The sequence below is a fragment of the Mangifera indica genome, chromosome 2, assembly GCF_011075055.1.
Source record: "Mangifera indica cultivar Alphonso chromosome 2, CATAS_Mindica_2.1, whole genome shotgun sequence".
Lineage (NCBI taxonomy): Eukaryota > Viridiplantae > Streptophyta > Magnoliopsida > Sapindales > Anacardiaceae > Mangifera > Mangifera indica.
In genome coordinates this window covers 19,363,085-19,381,603 of record NC_058138.1, presented here as the reverse complement: position 1 = coordinate 19,381,603, position 18,519 = coordinate 19,363,085, and the positions used below count along the sequence as shown (strand labels likewise).

The 18,519-nt window shown below is 32.9% G+C and overlaps 2 protein-coding genes across 2 annotated transcripts; both read right to left on the bottom strand.

Annotated features, from left to right (window-relative positions):
- Positions 1-2,396: 2,396 nt before the first annotated feature.
- Positions 2,397-5,100, bottom strand: LOC123208651 (lysosomal Pro-X carboxypeptidase-like). The gene is made up of 9 exons (XM_044626172.1): positions 4,722-5,100; positions 4,438-4,638; positions 4,192-4,325; positions 3,820-3,932; positions 3,491-3,731; positions 3,201-3,362; positions 3,000-3,079; positions 2,860-2,909; positions 2,397-2,776 (listed from the first exon to the last, which is right to left on the bottom strand). The coding sequence occupies exons 1-9, from the start codon at positions 5,098-5,100 to the stop codon at positions 2,637-2,639; spliced, it is 1,500 nt and encodes a 499-aa protein (XP_044482107.1). The 3' UTR covers positions 2,397-2,636.
- A 2,687-nt stretch (positions 5,101-7,787) lies between these two features.
- Positions 7,788-17,514, bottom strand: LOC123208852 (vacuolar protein sorting-associated protein 41 homolog). Its single transcript, XM_044626448.1, has 19 exons — positions 17,181-17,514; positions 15,907-16,176; positions 15,638-15,817; positions 14,998-15,258; positions 14,160-14,292; positions 13,985-14,075; positions 12,953-13,055; positions 12,664-12,767; positions 12,497-12,590; positions 12,249-12,404; positions 12,093-12,155; positions 11,671-11,736; positions 11,136-11,336; positions 10,188-10,265; positions 9,999-10,118; positions 9,787-9,867; positions 9,583-9,668; positions 8,956-9,037; positions 7,788-8,495 (listed from the first exon to the last, which is right to left on the bottom strand). The coding sequence occupies exons 1-19, from the start codon at positions 17,415-17,417 to the stop codon at positions 8,058-8,060; spliced, it is 2,844 nt and encodes a 947-aa protein (XP_044482383.1). The 5' UTR covers positions 17,418-17,514; the 3' UTR covers positions 7,788-8,057.
- Between the last annotated feature and the right edge of the window lie 1,005 nt (positions 17,515-18,519).

The window sequence follows — 18,519 nt, the reverse complement described above, 5'->3', positions numbered from 1 at the left end:
ACACCAATAGTCTTGCCCTTGTTGTTCTTTTCTTTTCTTTTCTGTATATTTCGCTAATGGACTAATGTTTGATGGTTGTGTTTGGTATTTTTGCCTGCATTTTGTTTTTACTTTTCCCTCTACATTTTTTTCGTCATTTTCTTTTTTCTGATGGTTGCTACATAATGGCTTTCGACTTTGGATGCATCTTCATGTCTCTTTGTGACTACACTGACTGCTATCAATATTTGATTATGGTCAAAACGCATATAGTTCACAGAGGATTTCTAGTTAATTTGAATATTGTATAATGAATTATTGTTTGATCATTCATAGGTTCCATTTGAATAGCTTCTAAAAGACTTCAAGCAAGTTCAAGGCTATAAATTTCATACCAATAGAAACGTATATTTGTGATTGTAAGTTTACAAGAAATTAAGAATTACTAATTTAGATGAAGGTTCTACTGTGTGAATTCTGGTGCCATATGAGGAGTTTCTTGATTAGTTTACAGAGAAACAAAGAAAAATTTATGGGAACAAAATTAATTTACGATGATAGAACAAATTATGACTGCCCAATGGCCAAGTCTTCGGTAAAACTGAACTCTGGGATTTTGCTTGATAAAATCTAGGTCAAACTACTATTTTCCATCAAAATTTAGGTGAAAGCACAATTTTTTATAATTATTAAAAATTTAAATATCTAATATTATTATTTAATAAAAACATTTTAAAAATTAAAAATTTATCATATTTTTATTTTTTAAATTTAAAAATTAACAAAGTCTATCAAACTAAAATTTAAAAAACTTACACTCTTCCGTAAGATTTTTTAAACAATTATTAATAATTGAAAACAATAGTTTTCTTTCTCTTCTAATTTCTCTTTTAATGATGATCTATTTTTTATTATCATCAGGTGTCATCTGAAGGATTTACCCAGGAAGTTGATAATGAAAATGAAACTGATGGTCCACCTGCGGCTACAACTTTCTTCACGCGTAGGCGATCGCTATTCATATTGAAATATCTAATTTATTTTCAAATTTAACATTACGTAAATGAAGTGTTTTGTCTTTTCATTTCTTATTGATCATATCGTTGATTAGTCTTTCAAAGTTCACTTTCAAAATGACATCAATTTTGGAAATTAATAATAGCAGATTTTCCATAGATGAGATTCCATGCATCTGCTTCAGTCTTACTCTTTTGTTTTATGGTCCAGGATTCTTCAAAGACTTTGAAGGTAGAAAATACGCAAAACTATAGGCCAAAAGAGAAGTCTATAGAATTAGCCACAAGTGTAAACAAGTGAGTCAATTTTGTGATTTCACTTTGATTAATGCAGACTGCAGACAACACATGCGTGTCAAGAAAAAAAGAAATTTAAAATTATCCTGCAAAATGAAGGGTTATGCAGACCATATCTCATAATTTTGATTCCTATTTGATGACTTCCTAGAATTTAACTTTTGATGTAAGTTTGAGGGCATGGAATGATGTAATGCATATTGAAAGTGAAGTCCATCGTACAGGTTCTGGCTCCAAATTTCTCTCTTTCTTTTTCTGATAAAATTACTTTCATCCATTACAAAAAAAAAAAAAAAAAAAAGAATAAAAGACTCATTAGATAAACTTATGTTGTGAATGTAACAGAAGAATTGAAGATGTCCACAAATTGAATTGGATTGCGGTATTTTAAAAGTTTTTCCAACTGTCTTTCCACATTATTATTAGGGGGCGTTTAGTTTAGGTAATGTTTTATTATCAAAATAGAAAGATTATCTTGAAGATAGATTATTATTGGGTATAGATTATTACTATATTTGATAAAATTTGATAAGTATAAATAATTATTATGTTTGGTTAAAGATAATAAAGTATTAATAGTAAAATATTTTACTTAAATGCCCTTGAATATAATTATTTTTATATATTTTTTATATTATTTATCATATTATTAAAAATATATTTATTTTTGTCTCAAAAAATTAATAAATACTAATATAATTATAATAAAATCAAGATTACCTTGGTAATCTGTAAATACTTAAGATAAAAGTGGTAATCAGATTACCACTTCTATTATCTGTCACGTCAATATTGGTAATAAAATATTACTGTAGTCTTTTATTACTAATAAACCAAATAAGAGAATAAAAAATAGATTACCAAGGTAATCTTTAAAACTCATAACCAAACGGCCCCTAAGGGTAAGTATCTTTTGAACCAAAATTATACAATATAAACACGACTGAACTTGCAAATAGTTAGGCATAGCTAAAATATGATCGAGTGAGTGAAAGTTTGAAAATACATCAAAATTACAAAATTCTACAATTTCTTAAAAGTCTTAAAGTTCTAATTTACTTTTTTTTTTTTCTTTTCTTGAATATCAAAAAGAAGTAAAAAATATACTACTTTAATAGTTGGGTCAACATTGCCATTAACTTTATGAATTCAATTATTAATATCCAAACTATCTCCATTCACGCTTATCTACAAGGTAGATAGATCAAAATCTAAACACTGTTTTCATCTGCTGCTTCCAAATTATTAATGATAATACAGTAAGAAAATTTAAGAAATTAAACTCAATCACAATGCTCCTTATTCACCGCACAAGTAAGCCAGATGGTGCATAGACAGATCAACCTAGTTGCTTGTCTTTTTGAAAAGTTTTGCATTGTACTCAGCAATCCAATATTCAATAATTTTGATCTCCTTCTCTCTCTGTGCAACCAGCCAGTCAGGATCACTTGAAGTAGCAGTAAGTATATCCAAGCAGTGAGCTCCTAAAAACCAGGAGAATTCACAGTCAAAATCAAAGGATTGAACAAATGGTGAGAAGGAAACATTTTACACCTAAAAATTATACCTTCATTGGTTTTGACAGCTACAACTGTATCAGATATGTTCTCCAAAACCCTGTAGTTTTAACAAAGATGAATTAGTTTGTGCAATAGAATGAACAAGATTATAAGCTGAACAGGAGGTTTGAGGCTTTTAGCTCTTTACCCTCCAGAACTATATGGGTCTCGCAGTCCATTGGAAAATATGATGTTGCTGGCAAAATTTCCAAGTACAGATTTTATATCCTGCATATGTGATACTGGGTATATGAGTTTCTTGTTTAGATGATTATTCATTGATTCTAAAAGGAGTGAAATTATAAACCCAACTAAAAATGTTGATAATGGTTTAAGGTAGAACGTTTACATGGCCACCAAATTCTGTAGTAACCCAATGCGGCCTTGGGGTTACACCAAAAAGGGCTTGACAGGTTTTGGTATAGTTTTTAATGTCAAAAGGCGATGATTGGAACATTGTATTTGTATCATTTTCTCCAACTGCAATTGGCATTACCATCTCAGTACATGTCTGCAACTCAGATAAGCCGTTGCGCCGTGGAAATTGAAATAAGAAATCGTCAGGAAAATATGGTATCTTTCAACAGAAAAAAAAAAAAGATGCAAATGCTGTGAAGATAGCATGATTATTCTGAATACCTGCCAATCCCACCCACTCTTATTACTTGGTTGAAGATCAGATATATAATTGCATCCTCCGCTAGAAAAGCTAGAGTTGAGACCAGCAGCAATTTTGGAGAGAATATAAGTTCCATTTGGGACTCCATCGATGCCACTGCACACCTTACTCACTAGATAATCTGGTGGATTATCATACTGAGCGGAAACCATGTATACTAATTCTAAGACGTCTTTGAGCTCTTCTGACGAATTTAAAGGACTTAAAAATGCGTGAACAAAGAAAATACCAAAATAAGATCAATCAAATTTTCATAAGTTTTGTTTTAAACTTGATTTGGACTGATTACCTGCAAGTAGTGAAAATATTGCTAAGGATCTGAAGACCATTTGCTTGGGCTGCAACTCTATCAATCTCAGACCAGGACTCTTTTATTGTATCGTAACAATTCTCGCTTGTATTCTGCATGACCCAACAATTGTCGCATAAACATTTGTACGAGTATAAATAAATGGAATAAACTTATTTATATAATATGATGTGATAATATTTAATTGAGTGATTTTAAAGTAAATTAAATTATGAACAACCATACCACCTAATCATAGAATGTTTCTTCAAATTGTATGAATAAATTTGGGTAATTTATTTGTACATAATTTTACATCTAATTGATTTCCTTCGAGCATTTTGTGAGTTTTTTTATATAAAAATTTCATACCTTGAAATCCTTGGTGACGACAACATAGTAACCATCTTGAGGCGTTATGTCGTCGAAGTAGAGAATTGGTGCTGACGATGCCAATGATCCAATCACAACATGTGGATATTTCAGGCGTAGCCAAGATGCTAGCACTGGATTTTTTGAAGTAGAATAATCAAACCAGCGATTAATAATTCGTTATTGGATTGCCACAATCAAGTAACAACTTTATTTTTGCAGAAATTAGTAGTTTAATTGACTTACTTCCGCCGTAAGATCCCCCAAGAGCAATAACAGGACAATTTTCTGCTGACAGGTTCTTTTTAACGTCAATGATCACCTGCGCATAATCAGCCAAAGCTTGTGTTGAGCTGAAGAATCCAAGAGTGCTGGAATTTCGAAAAGCCTCATCTTCGGATCCAAATGGCATTGAGTCACCGTAATATCGATGCTGTATAGAATTTTCTTTATCAAATTATTACATGTATTTTGTCACCCATTGAGTTATAAGATGAAGCACATGCTTACCTCTATATAAAGCAGGAGACCTTTAAACCGCGAAGCAAGATCAACAATAAATCCAACATAAGGGATGTCTCCGGCAACTGGAGACTCCTCGCCTGTATAGACGAAGATGGGCGAGCTAGCATTTGCCCCACCCCAGTACTTGAAGTTGATAATGTACTTCTGGTTGAAGGTGGCATAACTCTCTGGTTGATAATTGAAATGATCCAGCGTTTGAGTGTAATTATATGCAATAAATTCTGCTGGGAGGTCTCCATAAGAATTCTCACTTGATGAAGATCCCTTTATTATATGAGATCTTAATGACCTAAGAATAGGATAGCTCGCAGTTACATCAACATGTAATGCTGTCAACACAATTAGCGACAATGGAAAAACTTGAAAGAAGAACTTCAGTACCATTTTGAGCTGCTGAATTCAGGTTCTTCCTACTCTCCTATATATGGAGATCCTATACTATATATGTCGATTTTAGGCTCTCGATTACTTCGTCATCAATTCACAGAGTGATGGTTGACATTTTTGGAGCCAGAATCTCTGGAATATAATAGTTTTGATGGTCTTTACAAGGAATGCAGCTCATATTATAAAAGGAATAAAATATACTTGTAGTTAATTTCTATTACTCGAGAACATGTTATATGAGGCCATTGCTCTGTCTCACATTGTTGCAATTTCGCTGGTTTTTGCTTTCACACAGGGAAATATCACAGAAAGGAGCAAAAGCTAAGAGTTAAACAGCTCTGATGTTTTAAAATTATTTGTTCTTCTAGATTGGGTAACATCTAGCACAAATATATAATTTTATAACTGTTATCAGCCAGATGAACACAATTAATCATAGCATATAACAATTAATAACATATCACATAACTTATTTCAGTTTTGTAGCTATTTGTAGAAGAATATTCTGATGAGATTCCACATTGTTTAGGTTATGGTAGGAATGTCAATAGAATTGGGCATTATTAGTTTGTTTGCCGAGTTTGATCAAGTTAAGGTTTTTAGAAGTATTTTGTAAAAACATATTGAATCTATAAGTGTGAAGATCAAAATCCATATTATATATTTTTGGTATCCATGATCAAGTTGGGATATTAGGCAAGTATATTAGGTCTATAAACATAAAAATCGAAACTTATATTACACAAAACTAATTAGTTTGTGTTAAGATTCAATCGATCACATTTATAAATCACTCATTTATATTGCTTTTATTTAATATGAGACTTTTTAGTCTTCAACAGATTTCGTTAGTTTTTATTTTTGTTTGAAACACCAGTAGTTATTTGAATCTTGTAACACCGGTAGTCTCGCCCTTGTTGTTTTTTTTTTTTCTGTTATGTATATTTAGTTAATGGACTAATGTTTGATGGTTGTCTTTGGTATTTTTGCCTGCATTTTGTTTTTACTTTTCCCTCTACATTTTTTTCGTCATTTTCTTTTTCTGATGGTGGCTACATAATGGCTTTCCGACTTTGGATGCATCTTCATGGCTCTTTGTGACTACACTGTCTACTGTCACTATTTGATTATGGTCAAAACGCATATAGTTCACAGAGGATTTCTAGTTAATTTGAATGTTGTATGATGAATTATTGTTTGATCATTCACAGGTTCCATTTGAATAGCTTCTAAAAGACTTCAAGCAAGTTCAAGGCTATAAATTTCATACCAATAGAAACGTATATTTGTGATTGTAAGTTTACAAAAAATTGAGAATTACTAGTTTAGATGAAGGTTCAACGGTGTGAATTCTGGTGCTATATGAGGAGTTTCTTGATTAGTTTACAGAGAAACAAAGAGACCCCCACCCAGAATCTAAATTCTAAGTAACAGTTGGTATATTGCCAGATTGCCAGCAACTCATATCTCAACTTGGAAAATAGTGAAATCATATATTATATTTCTTCAAAATTTACATGCAGGTTGGTGTTTTCTTTGGCAGTGATGGAATATTGCCGTTTCATTATACAGTTTGCCACTTCTTCTTTTGTGGGAGTATCTTTGAGTAACAGGGAAAAAATCTTTGAATAATACTACAAAATTTCAACAGATACATTTGTGTTGGCTTCAGTATTCAGGCAGTCATATCACAATCATCTAATCCTCATCCAAAATTTTTATCCTTTTTCCATTTAGTAGTTCACAAAAAACTGCCTAACAAATTAATAAAATTACGCATATCCATTTTTTATACATAAATAAATATATATTTAATATGTGTTATCAAATAATAAGGTGATTTTGAATTAGAAATAAAAATAGTATCAAATCATATGATGACATATCATATATATATTTATTTATATATTCAAAAATAAATACGCATAACATTACTCATAATTATTTAAAAACTCTTCTTTAAATCAGCCTCAAAAGAGTTTCTAATTTTTAGTAGCCTTCCTCTATATTTTTTCAACTTAGGCCTCAATTGTTTATTCAATTTTTTTGCCTCTAATGCCTTCAATGTAAAGCAGCTTAATACCCAGAAACCTTTATTCCTCCCAACTGTTATCCAACCCAAAAGTTTTCTTGCTGGTCTCTCATCTATCTAGAATTAACTTTAAGTTTTGAGTATTATCTCATTCCTCTCAGCCTTTAGTCGTAAATATTTTCAGGGCTCTTTCACGACAATCATTTCCAAAAATAGAGATGAGTAGACTACTAAACAATCCTAGAAATTGCATTATTTAAGTGGTTAAAAGTGTAAAGTTCAACGATTAATACAGACGGAAATAACAAACGAAGCATTAAGCAGTACACTTGATATATTTTAATAACATTTTTGCTGAACCAAACTGGAGCTCTCAACATAATCAATATTCTTGTTTGTTTTTCCAGTTGATTTTGAACCAAACTCTGAGCAGCTCTAACCAATATTCCTTATGTTTTACCCAAGGGCCAAACAACCATTGCAGATGCTATTGTGAACAATTTAGCATTTGTCAACATTACAGTTACATGCCAAGAACCAACAACTTCGTTGTCTACTTCACGCATCTTAGAGAGCACATTAACAGTGTACAGAATGATCTCTGATATTATAATAATTTCACAGGACAAATTCGAATCAACAAAACTGGAACTGTCAAGAACTTGCTGTTTTAAATACAATAGCACTTTGGTTATATATGCTTCTTCTTTAAACTATGATACAAAATTAATAATAAATAACTTATATTGTAAAAAAGAATGATAGATAGCCGCATACTAGGCATATACAACTAAAGAGGAAAAAAAAAGTGAAAGAGAAACTGCGAGCCAGAATTTTAAAAGAGAAAAAAAAAAAAAAAGGAAAGAAACACAGCCAAACTCATCCACCCAAAAAGAGTCACACACAAACACTCATCATTAACTCAACTAGCAGCAGTTGTACACAAAATACAGCGCATACGAGGAGGCCCCGATTGGGTATCCTCATCATCATCCTCATCCTCAACACCATTATCAAACTCATATTCTGAAAATGGTTCTCGGTGAGTGGCTCCTGTATCTCTCTTGGCACTAACAGTATGCATGGAATCCATGAGACAGTCCATGTGGTAAGCATGACAACAAAAGAACACAATGACAGAAACATTCTGAATAGAGAATGGATCAAAACACATGCAGCATCTAGCACCACCCCTAGTTTTTGACTTGACCTCCATGGTTCGAACACTTGATGTTTTTCCAATAGCCTGAGAAGCCCTACTGGCATCTCTTTTGGACCATGCATCATCTTCTTCATTAGTCAAATAGATTGCGCGTCTTGCCTCTTTGTAGTATTTAACTAAGAGATTTACAATATCAGCCTGTACGTTTTGGCATGACACCAAAATGTCAAAAGCATTGTGTTAACCACTAACCAATAAACTTGAACTGAAAAGAAAATTGTTTATACTCTAACAAGCCACCTCATGTAGATGGCTGAATTTAGTCATTGGAAATATGCTATTTTTCTTTTTTAAGGAAACAAAAGATTTGTAGTACCCGAGGAGATAAAAAAGTAACCCAGTGGATTCCATCACATGTGCATTCAAACACAAACACTTGGACATTTAAAACGCAAAAACATTAATATTTAGTTCATAGAAAGCTGGGATTTGAACACAATACTCTATTGTCAGCCCCTGACTTTGATACTGATACCATATTAAGTAAATAACATTTGAAAAACTTAAACTGATAAGAAAATATTCAACAATAATAATTAGACTAACAATTTTAGTGCAAGTTTTAATCCCAAAAAAAAACAAAAGTTGCTTAGAATACCTTCAGAATGTCATTGCACCCATGTCTAAGAGATGTTTCGGTCCTGTAATCAGTGACAATTTTAACTAGACAATCCCTTAGCCTGAAATTAACACACATAGGGAGAAATTAATATAAATATAAAAGTATATCAAGATTCTACATGTTGCAGAAAAAAGAGTACGGTTGAGATGTTGCTACATTAGGGAATTGACATCAAGAATTTTGTAGTATAGTTCTTTTTTGTGAATATAGTTCTTGTGAACCAGAGAAATAGTGGGTGAGCAAGATACAAGTTTAGAAACTTGTGAATATAGTTCTTTTTTTGTTTCTTCTTTTGGTTGGAGAACTGATTCATAATTTTGTGTACAGTGGTTTTTTTTTTTTCAAATTCAGTTCCACTTTAAACTTACTACCTGTCAGAAACCTGTTACTAAGCTCCCATTTTTCAGGCCACCAGTTGACTGGAAGGCAATTTCTAGATATGGATACCTAATAACTAAATCTCAATCTACCAGAATGGAGAATTAGGTATCTTCATCCAAATTTTCACAACAATAACATCATTGGACTCAGGAACTCCAGCATCAGGTAGAATATGCAGATATGTGAAAAGAACTAATTAAGCATTATATAGTTAAAACTAACCGAGGTATCTCCAAACCATTAGGGACCATAGTTACTATATAGAGAGGATCAAGATTGCCAACTGTGTGTTCTAACAACATACCAACCTGTCAAATGAAAAAAGCATGCTTAGATAAACTTGCAAAATGACTCACAAAACTATTTACTACCATTCATGGAGTATGTACTGTCATTTTTTACACATCAAGAATTTTGGTAGTATACCATTTCAGGTTTATGAAGGCATTGCTTAATCAGTTCTTCCCAAAGTTCATCATCATGCTGCATGTTTACAAATTCTACAGCCTGCACAAAATCAGAGCATTTTTATTATCATCTCCAATCATCACATTACCACATGACAGAGCAGATTCAAAGCAATAACTGAAAGATATCTGTTAAATGGAAAAACCCTCTCAACAAAAGATATAAAATACCTCTTCTATGTCCCCTAATTTATTAATGATGACAGCAAGAGCCTGTTTTGAATTCCCCATTCTTCCAAGAATGAAAACTTGTTCCCTTAAAAGATCTCTTCTGACACAAATATCATATGCCTGATATAAAATAATACAGGTTAATTTATAAAAAAATCAATCAATTGATAATTTATTAACTATTCTGACCTTCTCGAGTGTGTAATGTTGACTACTACGGAGAAAGGGGAGTAGCATCTTTGGATCATAATCTGCATAAAGTTCTACCTATCACAGTGAATAAAGGATGCAATAATTAGATAATAGTCACAACTACAAAAAACACAGAGTCTAATGATAACTACATTTTTCAACATTAAGCATAAATATCAGCTCCACAAGTAACTATATTTTAGGTTTCATTTATAATAAATATCAGTTCTCCATGGAATCATTTATAATAAATATCATTTCTCCAGGGAAAGTCTTATCATAAAATATGGCATATTAAATGCAACCAAAGAGGGAACAATTCTGAGTTCTCATGAACTAATTTAATAAAGGTAATAAAAACCCACAAAGGGGTACTGATATCCAAAGTTTGAAGTATCGCCTTCCAGTCAAAATCACTTATTACTCATGATTTCCCATAACAACTCACAACTTCACAAAGAAAAACTTAGTTAAAGAGGGACATACCCCAGATTTATACAATTATGGGCTATCCATCATTTTCAATTCAGTATGCATTTAGAATGTGGAATTGGAATAATTATTTTGGATTGAATTTAACAGTGGGGACTGGATTGTTTTATAAATAGTAACATTCATGGAATGAAGTAGAAGATCAGAAAGGATGACAAGTGATATGTAAACTCCAATTCCAGTATAAGGTTATCAATACTTAAACCTGAGCTTATAAATCTCATTCATAAGAATCCAGGTACATTTGTTTGTTCACCTCATAATTGGCCCTGGCTTGATAAGATACAAAAGATTTGACATTCTTGTCAACTAATAGTGGGGCCAACTATGAAAATGAATGAAATCTAAATAATGATATCAGAGATACGTATCTAGAAGATATTGAGAGTTATGGAGGAAATCTATAACAAATACAAGATAATAACAAAAAAATTTAGTGCAGCCCTTCAGTACCTGCATATCATGAAAATCCTTTCCTGCATGTGGATTTACTTCAAACAATGAATGCAAATATAAATACAAGAAATATCTTGAATCACACATGTTGATGGCATCCAAAAGCTGTGCAATAACTTCAGATGGAGCAATCACATTCTTGTTCTGGATCAATAATGGAACAGCACGCTTGCAATCTAACAGCACCAATTGCACAACCTGAAGAAACAAATAAAAAGAACATATTAGATGGTAACCAATATACAAGGATGAAAAATGCAACAACCCCATACTACCAGCTCAAAAATGTAAATCAATTCCCTTTATTATTTGTCACAGATATTTGGTAACAAGATACTTCCGTATGGCAATAATGAATGATTGTTTTTGAAATTCAAAACTGGTTTCTTAAGACATAGACATGTAGTGAAGAATTTCTTAAAAGTGACTTCTATTTATCAAATGACGTCACAAGATCTAAACACAACTAAACAAGGAACTTTGAGAAAGCAAAATAGCTTAAGGGATCTTTCACACCCCAGCATCACCATACCTTTTCACGGAGGGCATCTTGTAAGTTATGCTTTTCAATGAAGTCAAAAATGTCTGGCTTCATAAGCTGAAAAATAACAACCAGCAAAATTAATCAAACAGAGGCAATTTATGTCAAAGTGCAAAACAGAAGCAACATCAGAGTTTTCAGAAGCATTACATAAATGGTAAACTGAAGTTTCTTGAGTAAATAATAACATTTAATTCCCAACCAAGAGGTCTAGGAACCCTCTATCTCACGAGTTTCTAACTACAAAGGTTGTAATATTCGGTAGGAGTCCCCAGTTTAGAAGGGCATGAGCTCACAAGGGAGGTTTGGAAATTTTGGAGTATCAAAGAAACGGAAAAAGACATAAATCTTAAAATAACATTTCCCACAGGTAGTTGAATTTCTGCACAGTGAATGTGCATCAGAAAACTTACATCAGCTTTGAGTGAAAAAGCTTGTTCATATTGCCCATTAATCACATACAACTCTGTCAATGCCTGAACAAAACAGGACAATATGTTTTAAGAACATAGCAATTTATAAGTTTAAAGTTCATATGAGGCATACATATACAGAGACTCCTGACCAACCTCTTTGAGTTCATCAGTCATGGATGAAGTATTTAGCTGAGGTTCTATGGCAGATATAACAGGCAGTGCTGAGTAAACCACAGTTGGCCAAGTTTTAACAGTTGACAAAAGATCCTTATGAAAAGATGGATTTGTTGCCAGAGCTACAAGGGCAACCTGCAGCATAAAAGACATAAAGATGCCTTGATCCCAATCCGGCACAAGAGAAGAAGTATGTATTATATCTTAATGAATTTTGTCATGCAAACCTCATAAGCGGTATCACGCAATCTTGGATTTTCTGTAGGCATGTATGGAACCAACACAGGGAGCTGGCGGAGATGCGCAAAATGGAAGACCCATCTGAAAAAGCAACCCACTCCTAGTATTAGCAAAGAATATACAGACGAGTTATTAAAAAACTGCCTCCTAATACCTTTCCCAAGCTGAAGCAGATCCACGCAATAATTTGGGACACAAGGATGCAGCTTCAGCATATTTCCGCTCCACAATCAAATGATCAAGATAGGTAGATCCCACCTACAAATATAACAACTAAAATTTTATGACTATGCCATGACATATGCAATATTAACATAAAAACTTAACAGCAGAATCGCATATAGGGAAAAGGAACTAAAATTACAACTATGCTATGAAATATACTTGGATTGTTTAATGTTCATAACAGAAAGTAAATTGAAATGAAAATAATTAAAAAGTACCTCATCAAGGAGTTCACTTCGTCCCTGACCCGCTTCAACTGCAGCTAAAGCTTTTTCATGCCACCCATGCTGAAGAAGCCAAGCAATATGATCTTCAGCATCCCTAACAATAGTGAATGCATTAGTTTCTCAAGTCTAACAGACTATCAAAGTCAATGTAGACTGTATAAGAGAAAAATCATAATGCAGAACATTTATGCGTTAAAAGTTTCAAGATTTCCAAACTTCTGAAAATTCATATTAGAAAGGATCAAATGATTTCACCTTTTGTTGCCGGGAGGGGGGAAGAAAGAGAGAGCATTTGAAGTACATGATAGCCAGACTTTTACAATGGCCCAAAATAATTTATATTAAGAAGTACTAACAAGATTATTAATCAATATATTTGTAATTACTTTCTACATCTGAAAATTAATTTCTAAGTGTTAAATTCAATTTTACATATCCATTAATAAATATCTAGATAGGACATGAGATGCAAGTGATTAATTCAAGGAGATATATGATCAAACTTGAAAGCTGAGGAAATTTTTCACTTCAAGAATATAAATACTAAACTTGCTGTTTTCCGTTCAAATGAAAGATTCAACAGAAACAAGCATGGTTAAAAGCAAGACTAGGATAGACCTGATTAATAACAACAGTAGCGCAAGGTGGCAAGAACCATCATAATGTTAACAAGCTTTAACAACAATAATTTCACTTATAACATATGAACTGAGAGTTAATTTGCTGAGGAGTTGACTTGATTGGGTGCAGATACATCAGTGAAAATAATAAGATGCGAAAAACTTATTTCACCACACTAGGAAAAGTAACAAATTTGTTACAGTCAAACAGAATAATATAATTAATTGTTGTTAAATCATTGAGAGAATTGCAAGATAAAAGCACCACAACTACACTCAAGCCAAATATCATGTGTACTCCAAACATTACACTCAAGACAAGTATCATGCGTACTCCAAACATAATTTTTTAATCAAAAACATCTCTGTATGAATCCAAAATTAAATAATAATAAATACTTACCTGGGTTTTGCAATGACTACATCCTTTGGGGATACAATGTAGTACAAAGGTTCATCACCAGCAGCCCACTGACCACCAGCATAACTGCTACCTAATTCAAGTCAAAAACTATCATGGCCACTTGATGTAAATTATCTGCAATATGAACACTATAAACATCAAAAATGAAATTAACCTGAGAAAGGAGCATGAGCAAGGGAATAGTCTTTTGCCTTGTAATGCTCAAAGCCATGTACTGGAAGAGCATCTGTTGCAAGTTCATCATTATTCCATGTTACTATGCGTACTTCTGGTCTCTGTGCATTCCCCTGCTCAAAATCAACTGACAAATTTTAACAAGAGAGCTGAATGCACATTATGATTTTTACAACAAAAATCATCATATAAGGAGATATATAGAACGGTCAAAAAAGCAAATAAAAACTGTCAACCATACCATTTTGGTAAGAAAAAGAAATGGCTCACAAGGCTGTCAATAATTCCCCGCTATCAAGAAAAAACAGTGAACAACAAAACAGAATGGTACATAAAAATGAATAATTGAACAAAGAGTCAAATGATTAAACATAAAATCAAAATCCTCCTTCATGAAATATTAAAAATAAAATCAAGCTGCTTTGGAAAAACTGTAAGATGTTTAGATTGCTGTTTTGGAAAGAAAACAATAAAATAAAAGAGAATGTATTTATGCATTTCCTATTCAGACAGAGGGAAGAAAAGAAAAAGTGGTACTAGATATTACCTAGGCCTACATAAACTATCACTAGATTTGTCTTCATAAAAAACATGAATGTCTTCAGAATCCTCACATTCAAATTGCTCATAGTTTAAAAATAGTAATCATAGTAGAAAAATCAATATTACAAACAAATGTAGCAAAATTCCAGTTATAACACCACCACAAGCCAAAAATTTGATCAACTTTTAAATAGATAAAAAATTAACTTCAGATCTAACAGCTCAATGTCAAAAAGGAAATAACCACCTCTTACAGCATGTGATGTTAAAAATACCTGCCGTGAAGGAATGGGGCTACTAAATTCCTTCTCTCCCTCTTCCTCCCCATGAATATAAGCTAAAACAACCAATGAATCACCAAATGGAGCAATTCCTGAAATATAATAGCTTGTTTGAAACGATGCCACTATATCAACCTGGTTCATTCTAGACATTGGAGCATGCCTATAGGTCCCATTGGCTCCCTTATTCTGATTTGTTCTTATCGATGCAATTTTGATGGATGTGCCCCAGCCAATGACCAAGAGACTATCATCCTGATGTGATTCAAAGATGGTAAGCAATGGGATAATTTCTTCAAGAAACAGGAAAAAAATGCATAGATGCTTCCACTGATTTGGGAGAGCGTTACAAAACTTTTAGACAAGAAGAAAAAATTTTAAAAAGGGATTTGTCACAGCCGTTCTGATAAACTCTGAAAGCACACAAAAACTATAAAGATAACTGCTCACACATGCAAGATATAGTGTTTTTTTTTTTTTTTAAGTTAGCAAAACAATTATTGAAGCACACAAAAACTATAAAGATAACTGCTCGCACATGCAAGATATAGTGTTTTTTTTTTTTTTTAAGTTAGCAAAACAATTATTGCAGCTTTCCAGAACACCCAAGATGGTTCACTAAACCTTCACTAACCTGCCAAACTAAATGAGGAAGCAAGATGTCAGGATGTGGGCTTCTTCGTGGCCTTTCAATAAATGTGATACGCTGATCATTAGCAACATCATAAACTTTTACGCCTGCATCATTAGCCCAAGCAATGAGGCTTGTTCTCCACTTCACTGCATGTATTGGGCCTTCACCAGAATGCAGAACCTAGAGACAAAATATTTTGAAGCACTCAAGGACCTAAAATTTAATTGACAATTTTGCATAAACTATAAGTGGACTAGACATGTACAAACCTGGTCCCGGTAGCCTAGCCATTTTTTTGAATTAAAATATAAATGGCCTGCCAAACCCCCACCTACAAATCTTCTAGATGTTTTTCTCGCATAATCTGGGTCCAATGAAATAGCCTTCATTGGACGATGATACTCGAACTTCATTTTTTCATCAGTGAAAAGGCTGTTTATGACAACAGACCCATCATCTGAACAACTTCCTATATATTCACCTTCTATATCAAAGCTAAGATCATTGACCACGGCACTATGAGCAGAAAATTCTTTAACCTGTAAAAAAGAAATTGAAGTACAGATAACAAAATGAAAGCCAGTGATTTGTATGTAAGAGATTAGTCCGCGAAGACAGCCATCTATAAGCCTTGATGTAGCTGAAAAGCAGAGATAAAACTTCCTGTGTGCCAAAGTTATTTAAATACCTAAAACCAGACTTTGGAGCCTTACCTAGCTAGAAAAGTGCGATTAACACAACCCAATAGTTCAAGTTTGAGCCACAAAAACTAAAATCAACTTCAGATGACAAACAGACAACATGATTTTAGAGACAATAATTTCGAATTTCAAATAAAACATATATTTGTCGGTAACATCAGCATCAAAGTGAGTGGTCAGTCAATTGGTAAAGGAACTAAAAGATTAACATTCTCAGCCCCTTCTCAAATTGACAATTGAATATTATCATACAATCACATACTAACTAGCACTACCAACTTATTTGGATAAGCAGGAAGAGTCAGTTTTTAATTTAATATAGACAAACGCGCCTAGAAAGAAAACACAAACTTGACTTGGAAACCATTGCTTCCTATCTTTTATCCCATGATTCAGTAAGTTTAAAACTGCAAATAGAAGTGACATGAATATTAAATCAACATTTTCTGCATTTGCTCCTTGCATTAACCAAATGAAATTGACCTTCCTCATTCAGATGCTAAAACTTCCAGTAATTGATTAATGCCAGCAAGAGATTCCAGCAAGGTTCAAGACTAAACATTAACAACAACATTGCAAGCAAAACAACTTAGATAAGTACAAACCATTCGTTGGTCTACAACTTGTAATTTAATATACCATTTTTATACTAGACATATCAACTTTTATGCTAAAAGCAAACAACATCAAATCACTAAGCTCAATCAATATGCTCATACAAGCAATTAAATTTCAAGAGAACTCGAATAAAAAAGAAACATAACGAACGAACTAGAGTCAAATTCAGACGCAATTAAGGAGCACAAACAAAATTTAAAACATATCTGAAAGTATCCACTAACCTGATTCCCCAAGAAATCGAGAATATGAACCGTGCCAGCATGAGTACCCAGCGCGATCATCCGCTCAGCAATAGCAATACACGAAGCAGCATCGTTTGGTATAAGCGAAGGGATGCTACCTCCCATCCTCTGATACTTGAGCCTCGGCTCTTCCTCTTCTTCTTCATCTTCCTCCTCCTCTTCTTCTTCTCTCTCGTCGTCGCCTTCGACGCCGTTCTCCGACGGAATCGGAGCCATTTGTAAGGTTACTTTCGTCAGGTTTATGCCGTTTGGATTTAAGAAAGGATATGGAGAGAATTATTTAGAAGAGATCTGTTTTGTTTTGTTTTGTTTTTTTTTTTAATCTTTTCCAATTTCTATATACAGTGGTTGATTATTAATTTGCTAGACGACAAGAAACTTGTGACGAATGATGCCGCCACCTGTTCTGTTTTTCTTTTTCCTCCTGTTTGGGACTTTCGCTCTACTTAGCTCCCCTTGTACCGTAATGGAACGTGAAACGACGTCGATGTGTTCGTCGGTCACTTTGATTCATTGCATTTATTTTTTGTTTTCCTCTGTTTAATGATGTACAAAAATTAAAGAAACGAAAATATTTCTCTAAAATACCATGTAGAACCAAACACTTTATTGTCACATACCATGAAATAAATCATATGGTTGCAATGATGTTAAAGCATTAAGGCTTCATAGATGGTAGCCAATGTATTGGTGACTTTGATGATCAATATGCCACTGAGATATTTTCACTCTATGCAAGTTTTCATTTGTTGCTTTATGAGATGGTTTATGATATAGCACATACACTTGTGATATATGTAAAATGGTCTTGATTAACTTAGTAACAAGGGCAATAGCTTTTATCGCTTCAAAGGATACAAGCAAAATGAGACACAAGTAGTTTATGGTGCTAAAGTGGCAAGGGAGCTTGTTTTTTATATGTTGTATTGATTGGAGTCAAGATTAGGTCTAAGATTGAAAGATAAGAAATAGATCACCCATTATTCATTATACATGTATGAGAAGTCAACCGTGAGATTTGATATTTGACCCCTCTAAAGGCGAGTAAATGTAGAATTCAAGTTAGATAATTACGTAGAAATTATATTAAAATGTATAATGTGGAAATATAACATAGACTTTTTCATATGAAAAATGTTACTCCACTATAACATATAATTCATGTTACATGTACGTAGCAATTATCGATTAAGATAAAAGAATGAATTTTTGTTTCTTTATTATGTGAACCCATTGAGTCTAATATTAGACCAAATCAATGCGTTGTGTAACTTTTAACTATGTCATAAGGTGATGAACTAATGTTTAGTTACTTTGA